At 37.7% G+C, this 15,180-nt stretch overlaps 1 protein-coding gene across 6 annotated transcripts in view; it reads right to left on the bottom strand.

Annotated features, from left to right (window-relative positions):
• Nucleotides 1–2,645: 2,645 nt before the first annotated feature.
• mprip (myosin phosphatase Rho interacting protein) overlaps nt 2,646–15,180 on the bottom strand; it is a 65,912-nt gene continuing 53,377 nt past the window's right edge. For 4 of the 6 annotated variants that reach the window (XM_057826173.1, XM_057826178.1, XM_057826179.1 and 1 more), the window contains 7 exons: nt 14,336–14,453; nt 14,109–14,268; nt 13,894–14,004; nt 9,519–9,605; nt 9,262–9,427; nt 6,874–6,959; nt 2,646–3,496 (listed from right to left, as the gene is read on the bottom strand). In XM_057826173.1, coding sequence (XP_057682156.1) covers nt 3,425–3,496; nt 6,874–6,959; nt 9,262–9,427; nt 9,519–9,605; nt 13,894–14,004; nt 14,109–14,268; nt 14,336–14,453 — 800 coding nt within the window. In that variant the 3' untranslated portion in view covers nt 2,646–3,424. Of the gene's footprint in view, nt 3,497–6,522; nt 6,597–6,873; nt 6,960–9,261; nt 9,428–9,518; nt 9,606–13,893; nt 14,005–14,108; nt 14,269–14,335; nt 14,454–15,180 lie in introns of those variants that run through there. The other 2 variants (XM_057826175.1, XM_057826177.1) reach the window with 2 other exon arrangements.

Here is a 15,180-nt window from a genome sequence, read left to right as displayed (position 1 = left end):
GGCAGTACCCCCCAAAAAATGTCATTGCACGTATTTGACTCTTCTATAGAGCTATCCCTCGTTTTTCGCGGTTAATGGGGACCAGAACCCGCCGCGGTAAGTGAAAAAAACACGAAGTAGTGCCCCCCCCCCAAAATTTTGTGTGTTCAATGTATGTATTTAGATTTATCATTCGAAAGAGATACACATAAGACATGTTCAATTTTTCTCCGCAAAGTATAATTTAAAAAAATGTATGCATCGGTTTAACATATTTCAATAAATGGTTTTGAGGCACTTCAAATGTAATAGTTATGATAAGTTTTAAACATGTTACTGTCCCACCAAATTATTTGTAAACAAGAAAAAAAAGGAGACGCCCAAAAAAAAACGAAAGAAAAACGCTTCATTGAGTGAGTCCACTCAAATCCGCTCAAGCTGCTCACTTACACACAGAGTTGCCACAGCAACTGTTTAACAAGTTAAACAATGTTGACGCATGCGGTACTTTGAAGTTTCGGCTTAGATGCTCTCTGGCAAGATCAGACCTCGAATGTCTGTCAATCATTGTTAACTATAATAAGCAACCCCAGCGCACTGCCTGACCAAGAAAAGCGGCAGGAGCGAGAGTGAGACAGCTCTAGAGACAGCGGGACAGCTCTATAAAATACTGCGATGAACTGAGGGTGCAGTTTGAAGCACAAAGTAGCGAGGGCTCACTGTAAATGAATTTAAAGGAGAAGTTCAGAATTTTTGACATCTCAATACGATATATAATGCCATTATAAAATGGATGAAATTATATTTTAAAGACATTGTAAAGGCTTTAAAATGATAATAAATTGGTAGAATATAACAAATACAGCATAGATGGTAGATGTCTCAAAGTGGGAATGCATTGCGGGGACAGGCACTTTTTCCCATTGATTTCAATAAAGTTCAGAATTTTTGACATTAGGCTTAAACTTCGAGTTAGGAGGGGGGGTTTATCAGTCGGTGGAGTTGATTTCAACAAATTCCGTGCAGTTTGTTAGGTTTTTTTGTAGTTTCAGGGCTCCAGAATGGCTAAGCTAGCGCGAGTCAATGATGCCTGCTGAGCATACACATATACCAAAAAAAAACAACCAAAAAACAAAACAAAAACATGTACAGATTGAGAATTACTGATGACCCATGTAATCAATAGTGTTGGCTATGTTTTCAGGATAAAGTTATTAAAACTTATCATTGCACATCAACAATTGTAGTATGAACAACAACATTTGTAATCCAGCAGCTCTGCAGGGAACAGGCTTTTTTGTGATATCACATCATTTTTTCCACTGCAGATTATTTTTTTTTTGTGGGAATGAAAGGGACTCCCCGGCAGACTGACCACGAGTGGCCGAAGCAGTCCTCTCTATTGTGTGGTCGCATAACGCATCTTAAAAAAAAATTAAAAAATCCGCAGAATTAAATGAATTATGGCTGTTTGGTGTGACCACATAGGTATTTCAAACAATGATCTGCATTTTGAATTGATTTGAAGATGTTAGATCTGTTAAAATTAGGGCTGTCAAAATTATCGCGTTAACGGGCGGTAATTAATTTTTTAATCATGTTAAAATATTTGACGCAATTAATGCACATGCCCCGCTCAGACAGATTTAAATGACAGTACAGTGAAATGCCCACTTGTTAATTGTTTTATGGAGTTTTGCAGCCCTCTGCTGGCGCTTGGGTGCGACTGATTTTATAGGCTTCAGCACCCATGAGCATTGTGTAAGTAATTATTGACATCAACAATGGCGGGCTTCTAGTTTATTTTTTGATTGAAAATTTTACAAATTTTATTAAAACGAAAACATTAAGAGGGGTTTTAATATAACATTTCTATAACGTGTACTAACATTTATCTTTTAAGAACTACAAGTCTTTCTATCCATGGATCGCTTTTACAGAATGTTAATAATGTTAATGCCATCTTGTTGATTTATTGTTATAATAAACAAATACAGTCCTTATTTACCGTATGTTGAATGTATATATCCGTCTTGTGTCTTATCTTTCCATTCCAACAATAATTTACAGAAAAATATGGCATATTTTATAGATGGTTTGAATTGCGATTAATTACGATTAATTTTTAAGCTGTAATTAACTTGATTAAAGATTTTAATCGTTTGACAGCCCTAGTTAAAATCGTTTGTTAAATTGGTATGCTAAGCAGGCACCATTGCTAGCTTAGCCACTCCTGAACCCTGAAACAAATAAGTGAGAAACTGCACAGAATTTGTTGAAATAAACTCCACCGACTAATTAAACCGCCAGCAACTCGAAGATTAAGCCTAATGTCAGAAATTCTGAACTTTTCCCTTTAAAATAAAGACCTAGCTGTTAAATGTTGTCTATTGAAGTTGTAAAGCAATAAAACAAAACAACAAAATTTAATGTAATTAACCAGAATCCGACAAAATATTTCATCATCATCTTTTGGTATAGAGTATTAATCTCACCAACCAGTCCATTTGCGTTTCTTAATGGGTTTCTGAAGAAATGACAAACTTTGTGCTAGCAAAGAAAAAGCATATTATGCGAACATATTTGTCAAGGTCGCTATATACTGCCGTTGAGTGAATAATAATTTTGAAGGACCTCAAGAAATAGCGAACCACACAACACAGTCATGAGGGGTGCAAAAATATTTATTGCTAATAAACTTGTAATCAGTTGGTGAATATGTGTATTTGGTTTATATTTACAATATTAGAGTACAGAGGAAGGGGAACGTGAAAGAAAAATCCCAACCATTTAAATAAATACAGACCGTCACGAAACAAAACTACAAACACAACCAACTTCTAAACAGCTGGAATGATGATTGCAGTGAGAAAAAACAAAAACTATATAAAATTTTATATATAACTTATTGTCAGAGAACCTCATCCATGTGCTTTCAGCTGCAGTTTGTCCACGGTGATTCCCATCGATGATGTTACTTTGAAGATGGATCATCGTGGTTATTTGACCATGCAAATCTGCATTTCTCTATCCGCTGCCGTCTGTGTTGAATGACCGAGCGTTTCACGTTCGGACCTGAACGCCAGAGCCATTCCTACATTTTACGCGTGTATTAGTCGCCGAAAACGCTGGGCCTTTCCGACCTCACATTCTTGGCTCGCAACAGTCTAGGAAGTAAAACAGTAGCTTACGCAGTCATAGTTTTAGTCTACGCGTGGCGGATGCTTAATTAAAAACAATATTTACAGTAAGACAGCAACAACAACAAAAAACGTGACTGTTAATTGAAGTGCATGAAATGCAAATTCTAAGCATGAAATGCAGACTTCATACCATGTGTCCTTTTTGTTGACCAGTGTGTGTAGCGATATCAAATAAGTCACGGAGAGCTTAAATAGTGGACTTTTAGGCATGCGGCAGGGTAGGTGGCGGTGACGCGTAACATTCAAAACTCCTTAGTGTCCTTATTTTCAAACAGGTGGAGTCGTTGCTCAGGTGTCAGCCCTTCCTTAAGACTCTGTCGGGGTTGCAAGGAAAGCAGACGTTAATGTCGAATTACCAGATGTACATTATTCAAAAGCAAAGTTGATGTAAATATGTTTCCACCAAAAAAGTGCAGCTGAGTGTGTACATTTTTTGACACTCTACAACCTTTAATTTGACCAGGAAACAGATGAAAAGAACTCAAATTCAAATCAGTTGTACACAAGTTTTCCCCCACTTTACTTATGTTTCGGCATGTCGTAAGTAGCAATGAAGACAAAATGAATGACAATTTCTTCTAACTGCATCGATTATCAATTCGTTGGCAACTAATTTATTAATCGATTAGTTGTTGCAGCTTTACTAAGAAGCTATTTTAGACAGTAAGAATTGTTTTCCCAAGTAAAAGCAGATATTTGTTAATGTCCTACTTCGACTTAACATATAATGGAGAAATGTGATAACATTTACAATTGAGAAGCAATATATTTTTTATACTTTCAAAAATTTTGACCTCAACAATTACTGTAATTTTCGCACTAGAAGGAGCACCCGAGTATAAGCCGCCACCCACCAAATTTAACACTAAAACAGCATTTGTTCATAGATAAGCCGCACTGGACTGTAATCCGCAGCTGTCCTCACCGTATTATCAGATATTTACACCAAAAATATCAACCGGTAACACTTTGAGAGCGACATCATATGACTGGCATAAGACCAAATGAACCGCCATGATTCATTGGTTCAAGAAGCTTCAATTTGGCCATCACTGTTCTCTTGGGGGAGACAGTCAACCTTTGCTGCCACCTGCTGTGAACACTCTTGTCATCCAACATGCCTCCTAGCATGAATTGCAGCGCTACTGATTTAAATAAGAAATCAAAATGGATGTTCTGTGCTAATTATTTCGTCAGTTACTGCTCTAGTTGTTTCATTAATTTCTAGTTATGGAATTTGGCAACACTTTATTTGACAGTGGGGCCATAAGACTGTCATAAGCCCATCATAATTATGACATGACACTGCCATGAGCATGAATGAATGCTTATGACAGATGTCATTTAGTGTCATCTGGCAAATTATCTCCTTTTTGAATCGATGTAAAAGATCCGAACTAGCGATAGAGTTAGCAACATAATTTGCCAGATGACACTTAATGACATCTGTCATAAGCAATCATAATGATAATGTCATGTCATAATTATGACGGTCTTATGGCAGTCTTATGATGCCGATGTCAAATAAAGTGTTACCTATTAAACCAAACAAATCAACAAATAAGCCGCACTGGACTATAACCCACAGGATTCAAAATGAGGGACAAAAGTAGCGGTTTGTAGTCTGAAAATTACAGTAATTCGTTATTAAAATATTTGTAGCACACATATGTACACTTATGTTCAAAACGACACAAATTTTGACAATTCCTGACACAAAATAATTGATGTTCAAATGTCAATATCGTCTGATTAAAATGTAAATTTCGTAGATTAGCCTAATTTGCCGAGCAAAAGTCAGCCATCTTAAATGCTACGAATGCTAATGTGTTAACAATTTTCAAACCAAATTGCTCACATATTCAGGTTACGTCGCCAGTGTAGAAACGGAACTCGTTGGTAACCTGGGGAACACCTATATACATGTTAGAGTATGAAGTCATGCTTTATTTTAAAGTTCATTTTTGTATATGGTGGAAAACACAGACAAGACTGAAAAAGCAGTTTCTGCTCTTGCAACCCTCTTTAAGATAAACTGCTGTATTTTAAGTCAAAAGAATTGTTGTGTTTGATAGAACAATATTCAATTCAATTCAATAACAATATAGAACAGATTCATGGCGCATTAAGCCCCCGAACAATTAATTTGTCCGTGTTACCCTGGAAACCCCCGTTTACAGACGTCGTGCAACCGCTTTTGTTTCTACCCATCCATAAAACGTAGGTAATTAATTATATTTATTATTCAAAATGTCATTTTTAGCTTAGAATCATTAATTGATGTCCTATATTTCGTTAAAAAAAAAAAAACGACTTTAAAAAATTATTCACTCACATATTTTTAACCTTTCAACAAATTATGTCACAATGAAAAAAATGCCATCTGTAAAAAAGTCACGGATATCTACCTCATAACTATCGCTTAATTGTATTTTTTTTTTGTTACTGTCGCATTTTCTCCAATATGTTAGATGATAATCGATCCAAAAAAAAAAAAAAAAAAAGTTTAAAGGGCAAATATATGAAAAAGAAAATCTCAAACATGCCTTGATGTCTGCGATTTCTGCATCGTGACCCTTGTTATATTACCAGGTTTCACCCCTAAAATCCCCCCAAAATCCAGCTGTGGCCATTCACAGCTTTATCTTGACACTCAGTGATACATGCTACATGGAGTTTTTGGATCGAAACAAGGTAAGTACGCGATAATATCTCGTTAAAGTCATGGCGTCTGTAATTCTGCTCTCGCATGCTCTCACCTCCAGATAGGGTTTTGCTGTTTTAAAAAAATAAAATAAAAAAAAAAAATTTTTTTTTTAAAAAATGCCCTCGTATTCAAAATTTCAAATTTTTTCTTCACCCAGAAAATTGAGATTTTAAGCTTTCCAATGACGTATCACGCATGCATATCGGACAATTTTGAAATTTGGCCAAATTGGGGGTCTCAGAGTGGAACTTCAAGTCACCTGAGTGTTTTCCGCCATATTTATAGCTTAATCAGGAAAAAAATGATGGGGTAAAGTTGTTCAGTAATTAAAAATGCTGAGTGCTCTTCCTGTCAGTTCCTGATGTAGCAAGCACACAAACATAATAAACTAATTAGCTTGAGTGTTCATGTTGGCACTGCAAACAAATGTCCACCATGTTGTTACACAAAGGTTAACATTGTAATCATCGGCGGACGAAAGGACACCACACACACAAACAGTCCTCCACAACAGTTCTCGTCACCATCATGCATTTGTGCAGAAATGTGTGAATTGGAATGTACACGGGTGACTCAAATTTGCCAGGTGCTTTGGAGGAGGATTGAGGAGGACGTACTCAAAACGCGTCATACCTAAAGGTGAGGAAAGGGAGGCCTACACATCTTCAGCAACACTAACTGTCCCAGGGCATGTCACGACTCACTGACTGGGGACACAAGGGGGAAGAAAAACCAAGTAGTGCGCGTTAGACTGCTTTGGAGTTAACTTGGTAACACACACTTAACGCTGTAGTGGCTGTACTGTCGCTAAATGTGCAAGTCCGACCCAGCCAGTAGATGGCAGTAGGACACTGAGATGTCATTGTATAGTCTGTTACGGCAATTTACCCTAGACACAATGGGCGAGTCACTTTCATAAGAAATCCTGATTGGCGACAATTATTGGATGACTTAACGGAATTTGGAGTTAAAACAAAAACCCACCTTTGACCTCATGGTGCGTTCTGAGCGTTTGGCCGCTGCAGCTGCCATTTTGAGAATGTCTGGGTTGCTTTTGGACTTCATTATGTCTGAGGAGGAAAACAGAAACCAAAAAAAAAAACATAAAACTGGGTGCAATCAACTGCTAAAAAAACTTGTAATGCAATAGTTTGTCCAAAACTGAATGATTTATACGGAGACCCTAAAGGGACAACGACAGAAACAATACAAATTTAAGCAATCTAGCGCGCAACTGAAACTATCTGGTAAAGGTTAGCATTATATTGCATTTAAGCTAGAGGACTTAAGCTATGCAAGTTAGCCAATTGTTGTAAACATTAGCATTATATATACTGGTGCACAATAATTATCGGTCCGACAATAGGAATTATGACGTCATCCCGATAAATCCAATAACATTTATAATAGGACCGATAATATGTACTGTTCTGGCTTTCCAGTTTACACAGTAGTATGGGAAATCAGTTGACCATTTGCGGGGCATTGCTCCCACCTGCTGGTCAAAATAATTCACTGCATCAATTTTTTTGTTACAGTAGTAATCACTTACACATTGCGGTGTCTAGCGGTCGCATTGACAGTCGTGAATGCTTTCTGTTACGTTTCCGCCTCGGAAATATTTGTAAGTATTTTATGTTTACTATAACATATGGATGTGCAATATATGTTTACTTCTGTGGTGAAGGGTCATATGTACAGAACTTCATAAATTGTTGTGTTATATTAGCCAGCCAATGCTTTAGTAGCTCAAGCTAATGTGCTATGCTATACATATAATAGTTGTGTATATAAGTGCATTGTGCAGTTTGTTCTATATTGAGTATTGAATATGTGTATTTTTCTGTTGTACTTACACAATATTAAGACGAGTGTATTCCCATAAAAGCGAGAAAAGACCAAGCCTTGTGGTTTATGGAAGTGCATTCATTCTTAGCTGGCTGTCGGGCAGTGCAGAAGTGAAACGCACTGTTTTGTTCATGTCATTATGGAAAATCTGGTGAGATCAAAGGCAAATCTATGTTGAATCCACCACTATTTTTTTTTTTAAACCTCCAGGAGTCCAGGTGTTCAAAAGCTCAGGTTATACATTAAAAAATTTATATATTTATTATCGGTTTTTGATAATCGGTTATCGATATCGGCTTTGAGCAGCAGGAAGTTATCGATATTGGTTTCAAAAAATGGATATCGTGCACCCCTAATTATATAGCATTTAAGCTCGCGGACTTTTGCAATGCAAGTTAGCCAATTGTTGTAAACATTAGCATTATGGAATTTAAACTCGCAGACTTTTGCTCTGGAAGTTAGCCAGTTGTTGCAATAGGCAATAGCTTAAATGCTATATAATGCTCACGTTTACCAGATAGTTTCCGGTGCGCACTTGAAACAATCTGGTGCGTACCAGATTGCTTAAATTTATTTTATTTTTGTCGATGTCCTTTTAGAGGCTCTGTAGATTTAAGACGTGTAATCAAGTAAACAAACAGTTTTCAGTGAACTAATTAGCTTGCAATATTTTTCTTTAAGGACCTATAGAACCATGGAAGACAGTGCTACATCTTTTATTTTGTTCAGGCCAGTGTTGTTTTCGTCAACGATGACAATAACGAAAATATTTTGTCAACCAACAATTTTTTCCTGACGATGACGTGCTAAAAATGTGTCTTGGGAGACTAAAACATAACAAGACGAAAGCCAGATTTTATCTGATGAGACGTGAACGAAATGAAAATAAGCCAGTTTCCGTCATACGTTCACGATGTATGACATTTTCTTATCATATGTGTAGTTAGCACGCATCGTAGCAGTGTTTGCCCATGTCACTCATGTGATGTGCTGTGCCTCAAACACGCTACGTGTGTTCTCCAGGCTCCAGAATTGCCTTTTGTGATCACATGTAAGGTATTGCTTGGTAAGTTTTCTTATCTTGGCTAAATATGCCATGTTGCTTTAGTCTTTAAAGGTCTGTGCTGAGTGATCGTCACACACCAAATGTAACTTGTAGCTTTAGCATTAGCATAGTGAGTGTCATCCTAAACATTTGGAAAACTTTATGTACAGTTTGTGGCATCCAGGTGAGTTTATAATTTTCCTGCTGAGTGTTTATTCTCATCAAGAAGATGGTGATGTCCTTGTAGACTCTACAATTACGTTCTTGTCTGTCAATGTTCATTTGAAATTGTTGGAAACCTTGACCTTTTTTAAGTTTACAGACTAAACATTTTGAGTAATTGTCGACTAAAACTCGACGAAGACAAACACATTTTGAAATGACTACGATATGACAGACTAATAAGTGTTTTTGTCCAAAAGACTAACGAAAATTAAAAGGGCACTGGCTAAAAAGTGTAAACCTATTTTTCTGTATACCATATCCTCCTCCTCGGTCCACTTCTTCTAGCGAAGGTTCACCAAGTGCCTCATGAGCCAGCTGGAGCTGGTCCCTGAGCCGCCCCAGATCCCGCTCGGCTTTGGCCTTGACGATGCTCAGCTCTGTGTAGATGTCTTTGTATTTATCTGTTGCATATTTTTTGTCCTGAAAAAGACATGTGGTACTTAAGTCAAATTTCCATCACGAGCTACACAGTCCATTTAAGGGACATTAGGAAGAAGGTGGAAATAAATACTCTTTGTGCTGCTTGGAGTTCATCTTTTAAGGAGTTGATTTCCTGCTTTAAGTACTGGACCTCAGATTCCTTCACCCTCAGCATCACCTGCAGACAAGCAAAAGCAGCAGACAACTTTACCTGAAATTCCAGGTAATTATGTATATAAGTCACGCACAGTAGAAAATACAGAAAAAGGCTGTGACAAAATATCAAAATGGTGATATACCGTGATACTTTGTATCCCAAAAAGGTTATCGATATGCTTACGCCAAGAATTGAGATATCGTTTTAAAAATGTGTCAATGTTTAAAAAAAAAAAAAAAAAAAAAAACGGCCAGCTGCTAACAAAATTTTCCACCATGATAGTTTTTCTTAACTCTATGGCTGCCATTGACGAACATTCGTTCGAAACAGATCATTCACCGCCAGTCTTTCTGATTTTGGGGTGTTTACGGGTCACTTTTAATTCATATTAGGCCATTTACAGGTCACGTCTTACGGAGCCCTTAAAGCACAGGTGTCAAACCGATTCCAGAAAGGGCCTAGTGGGTGCTGGATTTTGTTCCAACCGATAACGCGCTGAGAGTTTAACCAATGAACTTCCTGCTGAAACAAGCAGCACCTGACAAAGTTTAACTGACTACACATGTAAAAGATCTAATTGGTGAAAAGGTGTCCTCTTCATTGGTTGGAAAGCAAACCTGCACCCACTAGGCCCTTTCTGGAATCTGTTTGACACCTGTGCCTTAAAGGGACAACAACAAATGTAAGCAATCTGGTGCACCAGAAACAATCGGGTAAACATTAGCATTATATAGCATTTAAGCTAGCTGACTTTTGCTATGCAAGTTAGCCAATTGTTGGAAACATTAGCATTAAATAGCATTTAAGCTTGCGGAATTTTGCTATGCAAGTTAGCCAATTGTTGGAAACATTGCCAACATAGCCAATTGCAACAATTTGCTAACTTGCATTGGGTAGGGTGACCAAACGCAACAATTTGCTAACTTGCATTGGGTAGGGTGACCAAACGTCCTCTTTTGCCCGGACAAGTCCTACTTTCACGTATCCTTGTCGTCCAGGCGGGTTTTATAAATTCATAAAAATGTCCGTTTTTTATGATTTTACACGGGACCGATCTGAAGAGTCCCTCCGGCCGCTGGGTGGCTCCTAGCAGTAGGGAGGGAAGGAGTAGTACTTGTTTTTGTTGGCAGTTTACCCCGATCATGAGGCATTACCGCCATCTACTGGGTTGACGATTTGGCCACAACGCCTGCCCAGTTAAGTTTTTTATGATAAATACGTATAGAACGGCAACTGTTGACTTCTGTCGGCGCTTTGACTGTAAAATCCCGTTTGTTGTCGCATCGTTACGCTGCCAATGATTGTAAACTTTTATAGCGAAGTTTGATTTTTGCCTCAGCTAGCCATCAGTAAGCTAAACCACGCTAGGTATTATGGGAAACATAGTTTTGAACAGCTACGTTTGGAAACATGCTGGTTGAAAGGTTTGTCAGTTTATTTCGGTTATTGTTTGTGTGCAATCTAGAACATTGAGTGAGAATATCAATTGAATGGGAATAAAAATTTGTCAAGGACAATTGTCGTGATAGTAATTTATAAAAATGTTTAGTTGGCACATAGCCTACTGTGTGTATGTGTATTGACTGGACTACATTTCCATGGGTCTGCATTATATATATATATATGTCAATATTATGTTTTTCAAAATGCATTTTTCCATCCAGAGTGAGGGGGCACACTATATTAAAGTGATATACTGTAGGCATCTTTGAGTGAACTTCGAGTAAAATTCAAGTATCTTGAGGCCAGGCTGAGTGTCCTCTTTTTTGGAAATCAAAATATGGTCCCCCTAAATTAGCCAACTGTTGGAAACATTAGCATTATATAGCATTTAAGGTAGTGGAATTTTGCTATGCAAGTTAGCCAGTTGTTGGAAACATTGCCAACATAGCCAATTGCAACAATTGGCTAACTTGCATAGCAAAAGTCCGCTAGCTTAAATGCTATATAATGTTTACAACAATTGGCTAACTTGCATAGCAGAAGTCCAGTAGATTAATTCTATGTAATGCTAATGTTTACCAGCTAGAAACTAGATGGATGGATGGCAATACTAGACTTCATATCTCAAATTACCTTCCTTATTTCTTTAGTTTTGTGAAAGCAAAACCCCGGGTCAACAGTCAACACCCTAATCTACGTGGTGACGTAGGCTCTTACGTGATGCGTCATAACTCCTTTCAATTTCAAACCAAAATTCACGTCGCCTACGTTGCCTCAGCACAAGCAGAGTGTTGATCCTTTGCTGCATTTCGACCATTTTGCGGGCAGTAAAAAGCATGAAAACAAAACACAAACGGAAACGAGGCTTCCATGTTGCTCTGCATTGTTTACTTCCTTGAACTGAATGAATTCGGTCGCACTTGTCGATGCGCATCTTAGCGTGGTGACGTCACGTAACCTTACGCATGGCTGAGGAGGGGTGGGGGGTTAGACGGGTGAAAAAAAAGACTCGGCTTTTTTTTGTCAATGGGAAAGGTGCCAAATGCCAATTGCTAGTGGGTTGCATCGGCTTGGAAAAAACGCGCGTTGACCTACTAGTTTCAGTGGGAAAGGGGCATTAGACTGTGTTCCATGCAGGATTTCAGAATTTTAAATCCCATTTATAAAGAAAACTGAACTCTGTGGCATCCTATAAGGGGCTAGCTTCAGACACACCTACTGTGTTTACAGAAATTTAATACACATTTCACCCACAGCTTTACAAACACTATCGCCAATTAGCAGTCCTTGTACGGGTACTTCACAAAACCTTGCCTAAAAAGTCTTCACATTGACAAGGAATATTTATTTTTAAGAAAATAAACATCTAGAAGGCGATCAATGCTGCTCTATGATTTCACGCATCTGAATGTGTCTTTGTGTCATCATTTTTATGATCACATTTTTAATCATTTGTGTTTCTATTTCTATCAGTTGTGTCTTGGTGATATTAATGTGATGTAAAGCACTCTGAATTACCTTTGATGTACAAATAAATTTGCTTTGCCATTTGTTTGCACGAGCCAATATTTTTATTATACACCTTCCTATGGCTATATATAAAAAAAGCCATTCCAAATAGGTCTTTACAAAAAATACATTCAAGAAAATTCCTCTAGCAGTGCACAAACACAAATAAGTTATTTCAGTGTTAGTAAGAGTTTGCAGGGAAAAAAACAAATCTCTAAAAATATGAAAGTGCAATATATTAAACACAAAAATGTTACGAACTCATTTACTGCCATCAACATTGATATACATCACCATTTTTACTGGAATGGCCGCCATTGAATAGTCATATTTGAGAGTCGTTGAAAGCGATAGATGTCCAATCAATTTTAACTGGGACGACTGACAGCCAGCTCTCTTAATTTAAATGAATCGGATGTCTCCTGCAGTCAAAGGTAGCCTATTAGTTAATTCACGAAATAACGAGGGCTGTCAAACGATTAAAATTTTTAATCGAGTTAATTACAGCTTAAAAATTAATTAATCGTAATTAATCGCAATTCAAACCATCTATAAACTATGCCATATTTTTCTGTAAATTATTGTTGGAATGGAAAGACAAGGCGGATATATACATTCAACATAAGGTACATAAGTACTGTATTTGTTTATTATAACAATAAATCAACAAGATGGCATTAACATTATTAATATTCTCTTAAAGCGATCCATGGTTCTTAAAAGATAAATGTTAGAACAAGTTATAGAAATTTTATATCAAAACCCCTCTTAATGTTTTCGTTTTATTAAAATTTGTAAAATTTTCAATCAAAAAATAAACTAGTAGCTCGCCATTGTTGATGTCAATAATTACACAGTGCTCACTCATGGTACTAACCCATAAAATCAGTTGGACCCAAGCGCGAGCAGAGGGCGCCGAACACCAAAAAACAAGTAACAAGTGGACATTACACTGCACTGTCATTTTAGTCTGTTTGAGCGGGGCATGTGCGTTAATTGCGTCAAATATTTTAACGTGATTAATTTAAAAAAATTAATCACCACCCGTTAACGCGATAATTTTGACAGCCCTAGAAATAACATTAAAGCCATTAAAACAGTACAAAGGTTGTTTATCTGTTTGCTTATTTTCAGTCTTGTAAGTGACAAATATACAAAAGTTACTACTCGGTCAATGTAAAAACAGTTCATTTTTAGAGCAACTCTGGATCCTCCATCACTGTCAATGGCAGCCAATGAGTTCAAATCAATGTTTTCAATGTCGTCATAGTCATTTAATAGCAAAAAAACAACCCGGATAGGAACATACTTTGTTCCGTTACTCTCTTGGCTGAAAGAGAAAATCATCAGAACATACTTCCAACTCGTAGAGCTCTTTCCCCTGAATTGCGTTTGTGTCTCCAAGCCCGTCCTCAGAAGTCATTGAACGCATCTTGGTGATCTCTGCTGCCAGACGATTGTTAAGTTCCTGTAAGCGCCACGCAAAACAAGCTTAGACCAGTTGAGCAAAAGCATGTACTTTGTACCACAGTTAATACAGTATTTGGGAAGGCTATTATTTGTTATTGGCACCTGGTTGTGAGCGTTGAGCTCCTGGTTCTCTCTCTGACACTGCCTGAGGGCCTGCCTCTCAGCCTCCAGCGCATGGGCGAGGTGGGCGTTTTCAAGGCACTTCTGGGAATACTGCTCTGACAACACCTCAATTTCTCGCTGGTAGGAACACAGTTCCTCGCTGTCGCACAGCAAAATACCAGAGTGAGGACAGAGTTGACAAAAAATGTGCAGTTCTAAAAACATACTCATGCTGTCTGCGGATCTCCTCCACGTCTGCATTCTCCGTGTTGCTGTTGGCCTTACGAGCCTTGTCCAGCTCTTTCTCCAGCTCATTCCGGTGCGCATTTTTCATTGCTTCAATTGCTAAGATAAAGATAAAAGTCTTATTTCCCTACATCAATAGCAAGATAAAATCAATGAACTATGACTGTAATTGCCTATAAAGTCAGACATTGAGCTACATAAACTGAAGCAGGAGTAAATGTTTCATTGCATAGCTCATAGACTTCTTAATGTTATTGATAGGTCAATTCAGCCAGCCACTGTGCAACGCCTTCAAGCACATCCCACAATCCACTTCAGCTAGTCACAGCCGATCGCAGCGACGCACGCTGCGTTCTAACGCCGGATTTAGGATAAAAGTACGAAAGCTGTACCGCATACAAATGGGAAGGATTGTCTCAGAAGTGATTTGTTCGAAGACTCAAGGTAATTACTAAAGATGTCGATCGGGTCCGATCACGTCATTTTCAAAGTATCGGAATCGGGAAAAAATATCAGACATGCCTTTTTTAATATATATATATATATATCTAATTGAATCGTTTCCTAATTGTATTTAACGTTACAGACAAATGTCTTACACTCATCCAGAGTCTTTAGTTTTGGCTTAAAATAGGGCTATCAAATTTATCGCGTTAACGGTAATTAATTTTTAAAAAATTAATCAAGTTAAAGTATTTAACGCAATTACCGCATGCGCTGCACGACCCACTCACGCATTGTCACGTTCAATCTATAATGGCGCCGTTTTATCTATATATAGAGGTAAAAGGCAGCGTAAAACGAGTAGAGTGAATTTTGGCAGTCT

Source organism: Corythoichthys intestinalis, chromosome 21 (assembly GCF_030265065.1).
Source record: "Corythoichthys intestinalis isolate RoL2023-P3 chromosome 21, ASM3026506v1, whole genome shotgun sequence".
Classification (NCBI taxonomy): Eukaryota; Metazoa; Chordata; class Actinopteri; order Syngnathiformes; family Syngnathidae; genus Corythoichthys; species Corythoichthys intestinalis.
The sequence above is the reverse complement of the archived record's forward strand: the minus strand, read 5'-3'. Positions and strand labels throughout refer to the sequence as shown.